The sequence below is a fragment of the Mus caroli genome, unplaced genomic scaffold, assembly GCF_978045245.1.
Source record: "Mus caroli unplaced genomic scaffold, Mus_caroli_1 scaffold_9, whole genome shotgun sequence".
NCBI classification, from domain to species: Eukaryota; Metazoa; Chordata; class Mammalia; order Rodentia; family Muridae; genus Mus; species Mus caroli.
Genome location: NW_028227264.1, coordinates 3,068,827 through 3,088,953, shown reverse-complemented (window position 1 = coordinate 3,088,953; position 20,127 = coordinate 3,068,827). Strand labels below are relative to the sequence as shown.

General features: G+C 40.9%; 1 protein-coding gene across 2 annotated transcripts in view; it reads left to right on the top strand.

Moving 5' to 3' along the window:
* Rgs17 (regulator of G protein signaling 17) overlaps positions 1–20,127 on the top strand; it is a 103,674-nt gene that overhangs the window by 39,381 nt on the left and 44,166 nt on the right. For both annotated transcript variants that reach the window (XM_021174753.2, XM_029482290.2), the window contains exon 2: positions 19,916–20,059. In XM_021174753.2, coding sequence (XP_021030412.1) covers positions 19,941–20,059 — 119 coding nt within the window. In that variant the 5' untranslated portion in view covers positions 19,916–19,940. The remainder of the gene's footprint in view (positions 1–19,915; positions 20,060–20,127) is intronic.

Genomic DNA, 20,127 nt, shown 5'->3' with positions numbered 1-20,127 from the left:
TCATGTCATAGATAAAGAAATGAAGACTTGGTAAATTTAGTTGGTGTGCACAATTGTCCATGTGGTTTCTGTTCTGTCCAGGTAAAGCTGTGGTCTTGGATTGCTGGTTCTTTACACTAAGGATCTTTCTATTAGATCTGCTTGAGTCTCCAGAAAGCCCTAATCTAGAAACTACCATGTTTTTATCCCCTTAACATTCAAATCAAAAGCATGGTGAGCAGGTGCCATTCTGGGAGCTCATTTCTTTTCGTTGCCTATGTGAATTATGTATTTAACCTTTAATTACCTTTCTCACATGGGTTCCAGGATCCTCACCACACATCTGGCTGTCTCTTCCTCATCTTTGGCTAAAGATAAAGAATGAATGTAACTAAGAGTGTGTCTCTTGCCTGGTAGTCAAGGAACTCATAGACTATAAAGTAAACTTTACTAGCAAAAATGGTATTTTGAATAAAACTGGTATATGCTGCATTAGCTTAGGAAAAAGCTTACCATCCCTGAAACCATAGAGTTGTACCTGAGGAACAATGGATTTCAGAGGTATAGAAAGAATCAGATGACCCCAGTAGCCTATAGCAGTTCAGTTATCTGCAAATAGGGTGAACATATAATTAAAATATCAACAGATATTTAACATTCAGACCTGGAACCAAAGATGACATGAGGTGTGCAATATTTTTTATTTAAAAAGTCTTCCAGGATTTAATAATAGGATCTAAGATTAACTAATATTGACAATATTTCTTTTATAATGTTAATGTTGTTTGGATTCTTCAAGTTATTGGTCCACTTTGTCAGTGTCTCACATGACACAGGGAGAATAGAAATTCATTACTCTAGGGCCCAGAGTCCAGGAGCTGCTAAGTCTATTCTGTGTCCCCTTTTATGGGTTTTCAAATGAAGACAAATCCTGAATGGAGACTGGAAGCATGACTGACTGGGATACCTGGGACACTTGTCTTTTGAGGGACTCCCGAGGAATGCACAAGATATTCAAGTATGAATTATATGGGTCAACAGACACAATTTGCATAACTCCCAGACATTCATAAGCTATATCAAATGTGAAATTTGTGAGCAGTGTCTTGACTCTTGCATTTCTAAGTCTCCCTCAACTTGGTAGTTTAAAGTCAGCACGAACAGTTTTAATTGTCCTAAGGAAATGATACCTTAGTCTTCGCAGCTACAATAGACTCACATGACAGAAAGAGAGAACCAACTCTTGCAAGTTGCGCTCTGACCTCTACATATTACACACACATACACAAACACACACACATACACACACTACAATGTGTATGAAAAATGAGTATTAACAGCAAACAGACACATACCTAGTAAAACTTTCACTGTTTATCTAGACTTTAAAAGGAGACATATAATTCATAGTCTGCTTTGTAAGATCTGTAGGAGATGTGACAGCATCATCAAACACAAATATTCACAATGATGAAAAACGTCAAGGGCATTGCTGGAAGTTCCCTGTCTTACAATGTCAAGTTAGCTCTTTTGTCTTAAATTTTATATTATTACTTTTTTATGTTTTTTCTTCTCTCTATTCCTTCTGTAGGTTATTTTACATTACATATATTATTATCCTTTAGAAAAGATAGTATTTCCCAACTAAAGACAGAAAGGACACCATGAGTACAAGGAATCACCCCATCCTGACATCCTCTATTTTTGTATTGTCATTTTTCTCCTAATTAAGAAAAACAGGGGCTGGTGAGATGGCTCAGTGGGTAAGAGCACCCGACTGCTCTTCTGAAGGTCCAGAGTTCAAATCCCAGCAACCACATGGTGGCTCACAACCATCTGTAACGAGATCTGGCACCCTCTTCTGGAGTGTCTGAAGACAGCTGCAGTATACTTACATATAATAAATAAATAAATCTTTAAAAAAAATTAACAATAAGTTTTAAAAAAAAAGAAAAACAGAGCAGAATTATAGTGGTTCATTTGATGATTAAACCCATAAAATCATTCTTGAAACAATTATTTTAGTGGTAGTCAGAGGAATAATTGAAGCCTATGACTTAGTGGGGTCATAACTATCCTACAAGGGTCACTTTCTGCCAGACTCACAGCGATGCACATGTATCCCACGATCTCCACTGAGTTTTACAAGAGTGAAAGAGACTAAGGCAAAAGGCAAAAGCCTCTTGAATCTCCATTTTCCCAGAAGAGCCCTCTAAGTAAACTCACTTAAACCATCACAATTACAAGCGATCTCATATTTGTTAATAGAATACTGATACTGTGTTTTCAAACAATTTCTTGGGTTTAAATTGGCTAATAAAATACAGAATAGAGGCTGGGAAATCAGTCAGTGTCCTATTTTGGGCTACCATTGCTATGATAAAACACCATGACCAAAAGCAAATTGAGGAGAAATGGGTTTATTTGATTTATCCTTCCACATCCTTAGTTCACCACTAAAGGAAGTCAGGACAGAAACTCAAACAGAGCAGGAAACTGGAGGCAAGACCTGATGTAGAGGCCACGGAGGGGTGCTGATGACTGGCTTGCTCCTCATTGCTTGCTTAGCCTACTTTCTTATAGAACCAAGGATCACCAGCCCAGGGATGGCACCAGTCACAATAGACCAGGCCTTCCCACATCAATCACCAATTAAGAAAACAGGTTTGCCAACAGCCTTGTTTGTTTGTTTGTTTGTTTGTTTGTTTGTTTCTGAGACAGGGTTTCTCTGTGTAGCCCTGGCTGTCCTGGAACTCACTTTGTAGGCCTTGAACTCAGAAATCCACCTTCCTCTGCTTCCCAAGTGCTGGGATTAAAGGCATGTGCCACCACTGTCCGGCTTGCCTACAGCCTTATGAAGTCATTTTCTCCATTGGAGTTCCCTCTTCTCTGATGATTCTAGCCTGTGTCAATTTGACACAAAAACAAGCTGTACAGTCAGTGCATAAAATCCTTGCACACCAAGTGTGAAGACCGGAGTTCAGTTCACCAGAACCCATAGGAAGCCAGGAACAATAGTAAACGTATTTGTCATCTCCATGCTCCTTAGGCATGATCAGAGATTGAGACAGGAGACTGCCTGGAAGCTCATGAGCCAGCTAGTCTGGTGTATGCAGCAGTGGGTAGGCATGCTGGATCACACAAGATAGAGCACAAGGACCAACACCTAAGGTTGTTCTGTACCTCCATGTGCACACAATGATATGTGTATCCATATCTGCATGAACACACAAACAGTTTCTCTCTCTCCATCTCATCTTTGACTGTCTCTGTGTATATCTCAGTATCTCATGTATCTGTCTGTCTATCTATCTATCTATCTATCTATCTATCTATCTATCTATCTATCTATGTTTTCCTCTCTCTTCCACTCCTGAATAAGGGGCTAGAGATGCTTAAAAAAGTGTTTTTAATTTAAGTATGATGCCCTGAGTTTAATTCCCACTACCAAATAAAGAGCCAGCACAGTGACACACTTCTGTAATGCCAGCACTAACATCATCTTGCCAAGATGAGGATACAGTTTTAGTCCATAGCCTCAATTAGTCAAGCGGGTCTATTTTGTCATTTTCTACTTTACCTTATTAGAATAGGTTTTTGCTGTTGAAATTTAATGCATGTTATGGCAGTCAGGTCAAAAGCACAGACTAGCAACTGCCGAGTCCTTTCTGGTTTGTCTCTTTCTCTCCTACTTCGTCAATATGGGTCAAAAGTTAATGGATTGTGTTCATTAAATTACTACTAATGACCTTATTTTCATAAAACAACTCACCATTCTGCCAGTTTTTCTGTTTGTATGCTTTTCTATAGGAAATGAACCATCAATTTCAAAATGAATCAAAACTAGAAAATATTTATTTCAGAGATCATAGATATTGGTTTGTTTTAGCATTTTTCACAAAAGAAAACTTTTGAATATATGATGCAGCTAAAATTATTTCCATAAATCTACATCCTAAAAATTCATAAAGAACGCTTTCTTAACCTTATCTTTAAATGACTTTCTCTCTCTCTCTCTCTCTCTCTCTCTCTCTCTCTCTCTCTCTCTCTCTCTCTCTCTCTTATTCTCCTAGTTGGTAGAAGTTTCTGCCCCATTCTCTCTTTTGTTCAACCATTTTTTTTGACAAGGCAAAGAGTAAAAGGTGAGAATTGTTTACAAAAACTTGAGACAGAAGATTCTAAACCTAGGCATTCCATACAAAGTTGAGATTGAAACAAGATATTAGGGCAGCGAAATCAGCATTTCAACAACACAGATAAAGATCGAATGTATTAAGGAAGGTTCACTGTGGAACAAATAACTATAAGCAATCTGAAGAAGTGTATTAATATAAGAGACATAAACGAGAATTGACAATGTGCATGGGTGAAAAGACAGACAATAGAAAGTTTTTGAAAAGTGTCTCAGAGAGGCCTGCCTCTGCCTCCCAAGTGCTGGAATTCAAAGCATGTGTCACTATGCCCAGCAGCACTGGGTTTTATTTAATTTTGTAGGTTTTATTTGTTTTTTGTTTTGTTTTGTTTTGTTTTCTTTGAACATGAGAAACAGGGCTCAAAAATAAAATGAATATGAACAGTTATATTCTGAGAACTAGGGTTCTTGTCTCATTGCTTCAGTTCTACTACAAGTAACCGTTGTGTCATCTGCTTTCTCTTCTCTGTGTCATTTTTTTTTTTTGATAAAAGTCAGCAAACATTCATGCATGTGTATTTACATGTCTGAGGCACATGTTTTTCCTTTCCATTTTCTCATGGTATACATGCTCTCAAGGACATGTATACACACTGAAAGACATGTGCCTTGCCTTTTTTGCATTACCACGTATGCTATGAATTATTCTACACCAGCTCAGAGGGAGCTTCCTCATTTTCCTCTTCTTTCACGGTGCACAGTTCCCTACTTTGTGAATGAGCACTGCCCTCTGGGAATGTTCTTAGGCTTTGCTAACCATTCATTCAAAAGTCTATCCAGCTGCTGATGAGCAAATGCAACAGGAACCTGAGGGCAGCATCAGCTGTGACTCTCAGCAGCAGTTCATGCGGGAGTCAGATTGCTGTCCACAGCCCAGAAGGCATCTCAGGAGCTCTGTCCCTCAAGCGCCATGACTCGGGAGCTAGCAGATGAGATCCAAGTCAGACAGGCAAGGGAGAGATGGGGAAGGCAGGGATGCTCCTAGCTCCCAAAGAAGCCAGTTCTTCTAGTAATAAATCACACATGCACACACACAAACATGCACAAACATACATAGTCATACATACATAAACAGACACATATACATACAAACACACATATAAACATACACACATACATACATGCACACACAGTCATACATACATACATAAACAGACATACATACAAACACACACATACATACATGCACACAAGTCATACAGTCATACATAAACAGACACACACAGATACAGATATACATAATACATGCACATACAGTCATACATAGATCATAAACAGACACATACATACACACATATGTATAAGCACAAAGACACACATACACAGACATACACATACAGACACACACACACACACATAAACACACACACACACATACACACACACATTTATTTTGTTTGAGACAGGCTCTCTCTAGCCCTAACTGTACTGGAACTCCCAATGTAATCCAGGCAGGCCTTGAACTCATAGAGATTCTGCCTGCTGCCACCTACTGAGTGTTTTAGATTGAAGATGTTCACTATTATTATATCTGTCTATGACAAACATAATTTTAACTGTCCATAGTAGTCATATGCCCAGGTTAAAGGTTGGGCATCTTATGTGGAGGCATATACAATTTATTACTACCTTCCCAGTCAAGATGCATTTTATAAGTTGGGGTCGTTTATATCACAGGCAGTGTTACTTGGTTAGACTGAGCATTCTAACATTGTGGAGTTGCCAGGAGTACAGACTGACAGTTAAATAAATCCCCACATAGAAGGCAAAATGATTTGGCTAACACTACCCACAGAACATCTACCAGAGTTTATTCAACCAAGCCTCATACTGATGGACATCTGGGTTCCTTCCAATCCTTCATTGCATTGTGTGACTGGACTAAGCTGTTTCACACTTACAGCAAGTGATGAGTGCTCACAGTAGATTCCTGGAGGTGGGATTGGCTGTATCAAAGGATCCACACCCACTACGTTATTCCCCTTGCAGGGGTTGGTTTGCCATCTCTCCTACAGTTGTAAAATATACTCTTTATTCCAGTTTTTTTTAAAGGGTGTGTTGTCAGAATCTTGATTCTTGCATCTGGTGTTAAAAATATGGTGCTTCAGTGAATTCTTGTGAGCACTGATTTTGTATACAAGGTTAGATTCTTTTTCTAAATTGCATTTTATTTGAATGCAGGACGGGTGTACATGCTGAGGCATGTATGGGTGGTTAGAAGACAACCTCCAGGGGTTGCTTCTCTTCTTTTCACTGGGTAGGACCCAGGGAAACAGCTCAGGTCATGAGGCTTTGTAGCGAATTAAAGAAAAGTGTCTTTCATCTGCTTCAGGGTTCCCTGTGTCTGGCATCCATCCTGTTTTAACAGGATTTCTAGTGAGAAAGCTGTTGAAGACAGATAGTGTTCTTAATAATGTATTTTATGTGTCTCATTAAGAACAAGGGAGACAGAGCCAAAAATATGCAGACCATCTATTATTAAGGGAAATAGACTGGTGTCGAATTGATTTTGCCCACCATCAAAACTCAAAAGCTGCCCTGGGATCCATTTCCCTGAGCCTGACTTTTGGCCCAGCTGTTTATGGGTAAATAAACAGCCAGGAGTAAACTGTTAGTAAATAAGATGGTTTGGGAAGTGTAGTAAATTAAACTCCTGTGAGATTTTTGAACTACTTCTCCTTGACCTGAAGATACAGCTTGATTGATAGAGTGAGTAACATTCTCAAGGCCCTGGGTTTTATCACACGACCACATAAATCAAGCATGTATGCCTGTAAACCCAACACTTGAGGAAGTAGAGGCAAGAGACTCGGGAGTTCAAGGTCATCCTTAGATGCAAAATGAGTTTGAGACCAAGCCAGGCTATATATAAAGCAAGATCAAGGCTTATTTTTAAAAAGATTTTTCTCTAATGCTAGGGAAAAAAAATCTCCTGGTACATTTCATAAGTGACATGTAAATGACCTATTGAACCTAATCAAGCCCTGTCCTCGCACGCACCTTTGGGAACATCTGGGGTTTATTTCCCTCTTATTTTAGGCCCATGTATTACTCTTGTTTAGTGTCCTGCTTTTGTTTCTGTTGCTGTGATAAAAATACTGAGTATGGCAAGTTTAAAGCAGCTGGTCACATCCACAGTCATGAGCAGAATGTGCCCATAGCTCACCTCACCGTGATCTCTACTTTTACACAGTCCAGGACATGAACCCAGGGAACCGTACCACCCACAGTGTGCAGAGACGTCCCACATTTATTAACATGACCAAGACAGTTCACCCCATCCCCCAGATATGCTCACTGGCCAAGCTGATGTACAAAGTTCATCACTGAGTCTCCCACCAAGGTGATTGTAGATTGGGTCAAGCTGACAATTAACACTCACCATAACAGTGATGGTCAGGAGCCTTCTTTCACAAGTCCTGGAACAGAGCCATCCTCGTGGCTCAATATCCAATACTTGATCCTCCAGGATATTCTTTTTCTGCTCCCCTTTGTCTGGGTAGCCTGGTCTAGAAGAGGTCACCTCAGTAGGTGAAGTCAGCAGCGAGCACTGTCATGGACCAAAGGCAGGCCACTGCAAGGAGCTGGGGTTCATTGTCTGTAACGCTCAATCCCTGAGGCAGGCCACTGCTCCCAATCTAAGGCTCTTTGGAGTGGAGGCCTCTATGCAGGCCACTCTGACCCTAGCTCCTGTCACTCCTCGGCTCTCCGTGCCTGTGACTCAGGTCAGTTGATTTCTCACCTATTACCTAGTTCCTCTGTGGCATGCCATACCTTGGGCGTTCCCTGGATTTGCCACACCTACTTTTTAAAAAACTATTTTTTAAATTTAACTGTATCATCAATTACGTTGGGCAATCGTGACCACCAGGCCCTGTGAAGCTCTCAGAGTATCTTGGTGGTTGCAAAGGCACAGCAATGCCACCTGAAGCTGAGGGGAGAAGAGCAGTGGGTGTTCAGAGCACTGCCTCAAGTGAAGCAAGTCCTCTTTCCTGCATCTTCTGGCTGGGTTGACGAGGGTCTGAGAAAGAGGGTTTGACAGAACAAGCCATCAGTACAGGAATAGGTGTTATTTTCCCCTGGTCTAGGGAGATGGCTCAGTAAGTGAGCATGTACCACCAAGTCTGACAATTTCATGTTCAATGCCTGGAACATCATGGAAGGAGAGAGAGCTATCTTCTGGCCACCTGTGCAGTATGGCATGTGTACCTGCACACCAAAATAAAAGCAAAATAAATATTTTTTTAAAAAAATAGAGAAAGAAACTTTCCCTTAGGGTAAGTCCAATGAATACATTTGCATTGTTCTCGGCAATACTGCAGAATCCCTGTAGAGAAACATTTGTAGAGAAACGATGCTCCTTCATTGTGGACCCATGTAGACAGTTATTAATGTGGAAAACAAGATGCCATCTTCAGGCCCCATGGAAGCTGTATGAAGGAAGCATCCATGGGTCTTCTCTGGTTTCTGATACTTGCAAAGCTATTTATTTAGATCAAATGCTTCATAACTCATATGAAATAGAAACCCAGCACTATATTTATTTGTGAGATAGGCTTTTTTTATTAGATATTTTCTTTATTTACATTTCAAATTTTATCCCCTTTCCTCATTTCCTCTCTGAAAATGCCCTATCCCAGCTCCCCTCTCCCTGCACACTAACCCACCCACTCCTGCTTCCTTGTGACACAGGCTTTTAACTTCCCAAATAACTAACTTGGTTGGTTCCAAACCACAGTGAGTGGCAAGGCACTGAAGCCTAGCCCACTTGAAACTGCAAGCATGGATGCGCACAGCCAACAAGCCTTTCAAGACATCTGAAATATGCCCATTACTTAGAAAGACATTTTCAAGAGGGTTCCCATTTTTTGTTATGTTTTTGCTATAATCACTTCTTTAATGCTCCGTGAGGTTTGTTCCAGAACTCTGTCCACTCAGAAAGAAGGATCATAGATTCTGAAGACCGGGCATTTTAATTTTAACCTTGGTGCTAGCAGAATAACCAGTGGCTGGGTGATCTGTCTGGCTTCCTGTTGATAAAACAGCAACGTGTGCTTCATGCGGTAACTCTGGAGAGTACGTGAGAATATATGACAAAGTCCTCAGTAGCGAGAGTGGTCTCTGCACCCCAACTTTGTTTAGTTACTCAGCTTGCTTCTAGCGACCTGTGACACCGCCAGTGCGGTTTGCAAGGCTGACTCTTGCTGAGACCAGTGCTGATTTCACGGGGTCTGCGTGTGAGCTTAATGTTTTAACGGCTGTGAGTTCCATGGAATAAGCCCAGCATTTGAATTCCATGGAAGAAGCCATTCCCTGGCACTTTCCCAGCTGTGTGTGAATGGTTTATACATTCCCTATGCATTAGACATACTTCTGTCTCTCCATGAGAAATCACCAGCATTAATAGATCTTCCACTGGCAGTTAGGCACTGCCTTAGATGCTATGGATATAAATAATAATTTTAAAAGTTTCCAATCATCCAATCACATGGAGAGAAAGTGCAAAAGCTTAAAGACACAGAGGTTTTGCGTAAATCAAAAGGTCACGATGGGCCCAGTGCTGTGCTAATTACTGCATAGTGTTTCATCTCATCCTTAGAAGAATCACATGAATTAGCTAATGCCATTATTTTGATTTTTATAATTGCTTGACCTAGGACTCAACATGGTTTCCAAAACATCAAGCGGACCATAAGGGAGTATAGCAGTGCTCCATAAACGTGGTAGTTCTGGTTGATAGTCAAATGCTGAGACACAGCTACTTTCTGTTATCTGTTCTCATTGGCAAAAGTCTGTTATAGATCTACAACAGTGGTTCTCAACTGGTGGGTCCCGACCCCTTTGGAGGGGGTCCAAACCTCCCTTTCACAGGATTCACACATCAGATATCCTGTGTATCAGGTATTTGCATTACAAATCATAACAGTAGCAAAATTACAGTTATGAAGTGGGAACAAAAATAATTTTATGGTTGGGGGGGTCACCACAGCATGAGGAACTATATTAAAGGGTCACAGCATTAGGAAGGTTGGAGGTCACTGCCTAGCAACAGCAACAACAACAACAAAAATACACTACAGTAGTAGGAGAATACAGTAGAAACTTCACAGATATTTGGTAGAGGAAATTTATATCTATTAAATATCATTTGGAAACTAATCAGGGATTGCATTTTTCATGATTTTGTGCATTGTATTATTAATTGTTAGGGTAGTTGATGGAAGTCTTGTTTTATGGGTGGTTGCAGAATAAAACAACTTCCTGTAACCCTGACCCTTCATAGGCAATAGTATGAACGTGACTCTCTAACCCAGACACTGAGAAGTGTCAAGGTGTCTAGATGAGGTGTTCATGTTGGTAACTTGAGGAGTTAGTGATGCTGGAGCATTGTCTACCTAATAGTTGTATAGGAATTGTGTGGTCCATTTGCAACAGCTCTAGAGCATCTAGGCTGTTTTCAGTAGTTTCTCTACAAGTTTCAAATGTTACTGCTAAGACCCACTTCTCCCAGCTTGCCCCACATTATGCTTTGCTGAGAGGTAGACCCACCATGACCAAGGCTCCCTTGCATGTACACGTACCAGAGCTCCTCCACACTGGAAAATACTCATAGTTCCTCACCATCCAAGAAAAGAGTAGGGGTGTGCCATTTTACATTTTATCTTCATGTCTGTATTTAGAGAGTATTTTCCTGGGAGTCTGGTAAATGCTGTCTGGCCTTCAAGTGGAATCTTTCCTCTTTCCGTGGCAAGCACAGCATCTGATAGCCACTGCCCTCTGCTCCTGGGATGAATAAAAATGTTTGGCAATGTGTGTGAAAAACCTGATTAAATGAGTTCAATCACTTAGGTACTTCCTTGAAGTCAGTGTGTTTATTTTATAAAACGTGGTTGAGCTGGTATGAACTTTATAACTCATCAGGGCCAGGATGCTGAAAAGACGTTTTTGCTAAAAGCACAGTACTTTGATTCAATGTACTGTAGGGTGTGAGATGCAGGGAACGATGCATAAATCCTTTAGAGCTGATTTTACACAGAGTGGAACACAGGCTTCTGAAAGCTACTCATTGTCTGATCACATCTTATCAGTGTAGATAGACACTATTTAGTTTCGGTAAGACTTGCTCACATGGCCCTTCCTATGTTGAATGTTTCTGAGAGCATGCCAAAGCAGAGCTGGTGCTGTAGCCTGAGAGAGAGCATCAAAGGAAACCGCATTGAACGATCACATTCAGGTATATTACATCAAACATGGGCACCAAGGGACCCAGCCAGTGTGCTCCATTCTCCATGGATAGTTTCCCATAGTGGTAACGTTCTGACCTCCACAGTTAGGCACTGGTATGCATCGTCTCCATAGCAACTTCTCTCTTTGAACAAGGACCATGAAGAACCACATGAAACGTTACTGTTAGAGAAAATGGTTCTGCCCCATGTTTTCATTCTCGGGGGTTGTTTTTCTCTTTCATTTTTTTCATATCTGAAGGTGGCTTTCCTCAGCTTATTGTAACCTTAGCTCATAGTCTTTCTGAGGAGGGAAACGAAGAACACACCTGCTTTGACTTCTATTTACTGAAATGCCCGTGTCGTACGGGTGAGTGTCCCCTTTGGTACTCTCCTAAATAAGTGCATTGTGGTTCTATATTAAACATATAGAATTATAGAAACATATTTTTCTGTTTTACAATGAGGCCATGCTAATAGATTCTTGTTACCATCCAGTGTCTAGAACTAAAGTAGTTCTCAGTGTATTTTTCCCCCATGTAATGCTGGTGTTCCAAAATAAAAACAAATTCTGAACAAGACAGGTAAAAATCAGAATGTATGCTACTGTATGCTTACACACACACATGCCTGCCTGCCTGCCTGCCTGCCTGTCTGTCTGCCTGCCTGCCTGCCTGTCTGTCTGCCTGCCTGCCTGCCTGTCTGTCTGCCTGCCTGCCTGCCTGCCTGCCTGCCTGTCTGCTGTCTACACATATATATGTGCTGGTGGATGTACAAGTATGTATGTAGAGGTCAGAAGACAACCTTGAACAAAAGTAAGGAACACTCTACTTTGTTTATGAAGGCAATGTGTTTCACCCCTCTGGAACTTACTGAATGGACTGAGCTTGCTAGCCAGTAAACCCCAGTTACCAGCCTATCTCCACAGCCCCAAAACTGGATCATAGGAGTGAGTGAGACACTATGCCTGGGGTTCTATGTGAGTCCTTGAATATTTTATACAGGTTTCCATACTTAAAGAACAAGCATTTTACCAACTGAGCAATTTTCCTAGCTATAAAAATCATACTTTTAAAAACACTGTTGTAGTGGAGTCTGGTAGCAAACACCATTAATCCCAGTACTCCGGAGGCAGGTGGGATCTTTGTGAGTGGTCTACATAATGAGTTTCAGGCCAGCCAGGGTTAGACAGTAAAAACTTATCTCTAAAACCAAGGCAAGCCAAGCAACCCAGAAATGCTATTTTGTCTAACTGATCTTCCAGCTGCTCCTAAATGTCTCCGCAATGGGATCACCTTTGCCTTATCTGTGTAAACCTGGCCTCTCTGAGGATGCCTGCCTGGCTAGAAAGAAACTCTTGCTTCATTCCTTTAACTAACAGTACAACAACCAAGCTCACCAGTTAAATGAAGTCATAGAGCAAGCAAGAATGTCAAAATAGCTGATGTTAAAATATACGTGCCTGAACAGACTCAGCAGGTTGTATGCATGCATGCATGTATGTATGTATGTATGTATGTATGTATATGTGTGTATAATTTACATGATATATTACATATAATTATATTTATATATCCATGCAGATGTGGATCTATGTAACAGTAACAATAAGAAGAGAAGGCATGAATCTGAAGGGTATGGGAAATGGAGGACCTGGAGGGAGGAGATGGAGGGAAATTATGTAATTATATTTTAATTTTTAAAAAACTTATATGTGAAAGTTAAATACCAAATTATACTACCTTATAATATACAAATATTAGTAGTCACTTAAAATTATAAAAATTGTGGAATCACTTTGAGATTTTTGTTTTCTCAATCAAATTGTTTTGCCTCTGAGAAAAGCAAGCTGCAGCTGACAAAGACTCAGTGCTCAGCGGGGCTGAGTGGGGTCCTTGATTCTTCTCTTGTGGGCAGCAAGAGCACTGAGGTGGCAGACCCAGATTCTGCCCTCAGAATGCTGAGGTAGCTTCTTCCATGAGTGCTGAGATTAAACTCAGGCCCTTGTGAGGAAGCCCTTTGCTAACCAATCTATTTACATAGTGCTGATATTTTTAATACATTCAGGAAAATATTGGTGTTGGGAGACAGTGATTTAGCTCAACAGGTAAAGGCACTTGCTGCCAAACCTGAGAACTTGAATTCAATTCCTAGAGCCACATGCTGGAAGGATAGAACCAAGTTCAAGCTGTTGTCTGACCTCCACATGTGCACTGTGGCATGAGTGTACACAGATACACACAATAAATGAATAGAATTAAAAATATGTATATAATATATTTTTAATATATATATTAAAAACAACACTAAAATATGTACCCTCTCATTTGGGTACAACTATTATATATTATATATGTAATATATGATATTATACTGCATATTATATTATATGGTTATATTATAAATTTTACACACAAAATATATTGTATACATATATGTATATGTTATATAATATATGATTATATATGGTTATACTATACATGATTATATAAAGATATATTATATATAACATATATAATATATTAGGTGTATATATGTCATGAAATAGGAAGTTGTATCTAGCATCTTCCTTGCTCAGTTAGAAAGGCATGCTGACCTAGCTGAAGCAGAGGACTGGGGAGAAAATTTGCATTGAGGATTTGCTTTTCTCCAAGGAGGAGAGGGTCTATCACAACTAAAAGTAAATACCTTCGTGTGGTGAATTGCTCCCCTTGTCCGCTGTGTAGCCAGAGAGGCTCGCTCGCAGCTTTGGCTTGTTTAGCAAGTACCTTTTGGAGGCTGGACACTGAGTCAGTAAGGATGTAATTGAGTAGAATGCCTCCCCTATACTTGACAAGATGACCACAATGATCATGCTGTGCATCGTTGGATAACGAGCTGCTTGTGGGTATGATGATGAGTCACTTGGGACTCGGTTCATTTACATGCAATAAAAATTACAGCATGGAAGTGCAAGGAAAAGAGCCAACTCTTTAGTCTTATTTCTTCACTGAGTACGCTTTTGTGTAGATCCCTTGAGACAGGAAAATCCTAACCAGTGCACATAAAAGCCCATCACAGAGGAACTGAAATGATCTTCAGAAAAAAGATACTAAGGAAAATCTTTGCCATTTGTAGTCTAGAAACACCAGCATCCAGCTTGCTGGCACATGAGGATAACAACTCACTTCTGTATTCCCTTGACAGAGCTGACACTTGCCAGGTACTTACTGTGAGTGCAGGATTTGGTCCAATTCTTTTTACCCCCACAGTGATGCTGGAATGTTGATGTACTCTATTGTTAATTTCTATCTGCCAGTGAGGAAACTGCCACAAACGAGAGCTAAGTAACTACCCAAAGGTCTTCCTGTAAACGATAGACACAAGACTTAGACAGAAGCAATGTGAACAGGGAGCTTGTTCACACACCACACTTCAGCGTGCCATAGAACCTGGCTAGATCTAGTCTTGCATCCCACAATACCCAGAGGGCCTTGTGCTTCTAGCCTTGCCTCCCTGACAGCTCTGGGCTCATGGGCAATTCTTGCCCAGACCCAGTTTTTACCATGACTTCTGAGGATATGAGTTCAAGTTTTTATGCTTCTGTAGCAGGTCCTCTAACCTGCTGAACCATCTTCCTTGCCCAAGAACTAACTTTGATGTACAGAATCAGTTCTTCTCCAAGTCTTCCTAAATTTCCAAAATGGATCACCTCCTTATCACAACCTCATAACTATTAAAGATGTAAGGGCTTTCTTTTTCTCTCAAAATAAGGAAACGCAAAACTCATTGTTCTCATAGTTATATGTTATATAGATCAAAACATCCAGTTTTGTATAAGTTTTTAGATATAATCCAAGTGTTTCCCTTGTGTGTGCCTCTCACACTCACATACACAGTCACATACAGAGAGACACACACAGTTCTCTAAGACCCATACCAAAGTTCACACTCATCCTTTATGGGGAAGGTTTGGGGAACAGTGGTAATGTAATGTCAGTCCTGTTAACTATTTTACTCAGAACAACACACAGGGTTAATATACTCCTGCAAATACCTACGTGTTTTCACGTGCTGCCGTGAAGCTGTGTGTTTCCCATCCTAGCTTTAAACAGCTACTTTGAGACCTAAAATCATCATCTTTTAAATTTATCCTTTTAAAATTTTATCTTGTCTTATATGGCTCTGTCTTCAGTCTATAAAATGGTTTTGATCACTGCACCTGATCCAAAGGGAACCTGAAAAGGAGGAGAAATGAAAGGGTAAAATTATTCACAGCTGGAAATGAGATCAGACTTCCATTAGCCTCCCTTGAAAGTCACACATATTATATAACAGGATCAACCCTCTCTGGTCATTGTATGTAATTTCTGGGTTTTCGTTATTAACTCATTTGTGTAGTCTTGGAAGATGGAATTGTGAAGCTGGGACCATCGGTATCAATTGCATTGCAGCCTTCCCAGCATCTTATTATAAATGATGCACTTCTGAATGTGGCTGGTGGGAGGGAAACATTTAAGGCTGCAAACTGGACACTTTGCTAGCTCTGCTCTGCTCTGCTCTGCTCTGCTCTGCTCTGCTCTGCTCTGCTCTGCTCTGCTCTGCTCTGCTCTGCTCTGCTCTGCTCTGCTCTGCTCTGCTCTGCTCTGCTCCAGCTCCTGGGCGGTTCTAAGAGAGCTTGATGTGAATTCCGAGCTTGAAGCAGCTACATGATTCTTCTAGAGCAGCTTCCTCTATTTTCTTACCCCACCCCAAGACTCAAGGATAGAAGGATGAAAAGAATCAGCTTCCACATGTTCAAAAGTATCTGAGAATTATGCTTCATTAACATAATTCTTCTATGATTTATTTATGACATTAAAATTTGTTTTGATTAAAAACTGAGATTAATGAGGACGAGAAGATAAAGATCTGTGCTGTGCCGATTTTGCTTCTGTATGTGCTGATAAACTCCACCCCTTTCCCTTCAACACTGGTGTTGAATTTTCAGGTGTGTGCCCTGAAGGACACGGGAACATCCTGCTGTTAGCCATGATTTCAAGAGGGTTTGACTCTGTTTATCAATCCACTTATCTATTCCGTTGCTTCACCACCAAAATTATCCTAATTACAGACGCTGGAGAGATTGCTCAATAGTTAAGCGAGCACTTAGTGCTCTTCCAGAGGACCCACCTGGTGGCTCACAACCATCTGCAGCTCCAGTTCTGGGGGATTTAATGCTCTCTTCTGCTCTCTGCAGGCATCAGGAATGCATTGTGGTATGGGCAAACATCCATATACATAAAATAAATACATGTTTATAATATCATAGTCTTATGTTAATAAGTAAGCTAAGCACCCTTCTGTTCTTCCAGAAGTGCCTGACTTATGAATTGTCTTTGGGTTTTTTGTTTGTTTTTGTTTTGTTAGTTGGGTTTTTTTTGCACTAATTATCTTATTTATTCACTTAACATCCTAATCAAAGCTGCTCTTCTTCTCCCAGTCCCCCCATATACACACCTCCTTCCCCCTCTCCTCTGAGAAGGGGGAGTTTCCCCCAAGAAACCAATCCACCCTGGCACATCAAGTCATTGCAGGACTAAACACACCCTCTTCCACTGAGGCCAGACATGGCAACCCAGTTAGGGGAACAGAATCCACAGACAGCAATAGGGTCAGGAACGGCCCATCTCCAGTTGTTGAGAGACCTGCATGAAGACCAACCTACACATCTATTGTCTTCTAAGAGGCTCCACCAAAAAAGGTGACTGAATCAGATACAAAGACCCACAGTCAAACATTATACAGAGCTCAGGGAGTCTTGTGGAAGAGTTGGGGAAAGGGTTGAGGGATCCAGAAGGAATAGGCAATGTACAAGAAGACAGACAGAGGCAACTAACCTGAACCCGAAGACTAAACCACCACCCAAAGAACACACACAGGCTGGACCTAGACCCCAGCACAAATGTAGCAGGGATTTGTTTATTTTTAATGCCTTTGAATCCTTTATTAAGTTCTGAGAGTGGCATAACTAATATTTTTATCATGCACACACTGAATTTATAAAATAATTTTATAACAATGAACATTTAAGAAACTTTTGATGCCATTATCTGAGAAAATAACGCGTCCCAGTGCAGGCCCTGTGTTTTTGTAGATATCTATAGTTTCCCATCAAGCACCTATGTATATTTTTAGATATAGTACTTTTTAAAGTTTGCTATTTTGATTAGCCCTAGTATCCTGGAAATAAACAAGTTCTACACGACTGGCTCTTGAGCTGTCTTTGATGAAGCATTGCCTCAATCTTTTGGAATTTTTCTGTAAGAAGCACCACATGAACCAGCAAGCATATGCTTCCCTTTCCATCATCCTCACCGCTTCTTATACACTTGCAGCGGAGGCCTAGGAAATCGATATTGGGTATAATAATGTTGGGTGTAAAACACCTCATGGCCCTTTCCTTGTTTTGCCAATGTGCAGCATATAGGAGGCAGGCATAAATATTTGTTAAGCTGGTTCAAGAACACCAATGGTGTCCTGGAAGGGACACATGAGATAGAAAGAACATATGAGGGTTGTGCCCAGGAGAGCAAGCAAGAATAATCAGTATTTCCAAGAGTCGTTGGTCGGTGTTTGTCTTCTTCACCGTGGGCTGCTATAACAAATGTCCAGTGGGGGGGGGGGGGGGGTTATAAACCAGGGAGGTGTGTTTATGGTGGTTTCATTAGCTGGGAATCTGAGTGTTGGGTCCGACGTGGCCAGGTTCTGATGAACTGATGACTTCTACCAGTAGTCTCACATGGGAGAAGGCAGGAAAGTAACCTGGGGTCCACTATGTGAAGACAGGAAATTCACTCCCATGGATTCCATCTGCCTTCACTCAGTTACGTCCAAAAGCCTTACCTTTTAGTACTATCACAGTAGAGACAAGGAGTTCCATTTATGGACTTGAGGATGATAAGCTCAGTTCATTCTAATGCTGGATGCAACCGATAGGCCTGTTGTATCTTCACTTATTCCATCACATTATCCCAGAATACCCGGAGCCCAGCAGCATATAACAAGAAGAATGCTTTGGGCCTTGCCATTCTAGAGTCTGGAGAATTAGAAGTTAGGGCCCAACATGTGCTTACTTTTTTAATGCAGGCCACATGCTAATTCAGTACAGGGCAAAGAACAGATAGCAAGCAGTCATATATGAAGGAGTGGACTCGGGAAAGCCGACTTAAAATAATTCACTCTTGTGGCTTTCTCTTAGCTAGTTCAGTCTCACTGGAAATACATTAACACTTTCACCAGAGTGGACCCACCACAAGCCAATGGCTCATAGGGGTTTTCACAACTGCTACTTACCATGTTGAAGAGTTAGACTTCAGCATGAGTTTTCCTGGGAGAGTCTGACATGCAACCCACTACAATTCAGTAAACAAGGGGAAATGACTTCTGGATTAAAACAAAACAAAACTTAGGGACATTGGCATGTCTACAAAATCAGTTTCCAGGGAAGGACAGTGTCCCCTCCTCCTGATTGATGTAGTCTTAAATTTACTTCTCATTCTTTCTAAGTAGAGAAACTTGGGGGCTTCCCATAGCTAGTCGTTAAGTCTGCTGTCCTATTTTCCAGTTCAATGCTTAATTGTTAGCATGCCGTGGCTCCCTCCCTCTGACTTTGTTTGCTTCTGACTTGAGTCCAGCAATACAGTGTATTACAACACAGAGTAACACACTGAGTGAATCTGTCAGAAATAATCTCCACTCCCGAAGCTGTGTTTAGGTGAATATAAAATTACGGCGTGCCATACTCTCAGCATATGGAAAGCATTATTTTCTTCCCTGGTACCATGCCTGTTAACAGCATACTGTCAATCAAACTCATATTTCCGTGCTAATTCCGTATCCCCTTCAGCTTTGAAAAATTGGTGTTTTGCTGTAATATGTATAAGTGTGAGCTTAGTTTGATTTCATTCATCCTGCTCAGCATGTACAGTGTTCTTTCACTTTGAGTCTCTGGTTTGCTTTCTTCTGAGAAGTTGCTAGCCAACTCTCCTTAAAATATCACTTCACTGATGGTCCGTTACTTCTACCTTCGGGCTAAAAATATTTTTGAGTTGTATTCTGGGGCCTCTCTGTTTCTCCTCTACTTGGGCCCATTTTCTTATGCTTTAATCTTTTGCTTTTATCTTTACTGCATGCTCTATATATTCTTTGGCACTATGACTTATTTCTTGTAGATTTTTAAAGATATTATTTTAGATTTATTTATTTTATTTTATGTGATGAGTGTTTTGACTGCTTGTAAGTATGTGTGCCATCTGTGTGTAGTGCCCACAGGGGCCAGAAGATGGCATCTGATATCTCCTGGAACTAGAGTTCCAGGCTGCTTGTGAGTCCCCTGTGGGTACTGGGAATTTATCTGGGTCCTCTGCAAGAGCAGCCAGTGGTTCTGACTACTGAGCTTGCTTTGGGTTTTCCATTCCTGTTGCATTGTGTCTAACAGTATTTCTCTTCACTTGCCTTTACCAAGGCTCTTCATGACTTAATATTTTCTGTCTCCCTTTAGCCAGTTGGGTTCTGAAGCAGCTGACATGAGAAAACGGCAGCAGTCACAAAATGAAGGAACACAGGCTGTGTCTCAAGCGCCTGGAAACCAAAGGCCCAACAATACCTGCTGCTTCTGCTGGTGCTGCTGCTGCAGCTGCTCCTGGTAGGTCGATACTAGATCCAATATGAGCCCATGTGCCAAACCTCCATCCCATAGAAAGTTCTCAACCT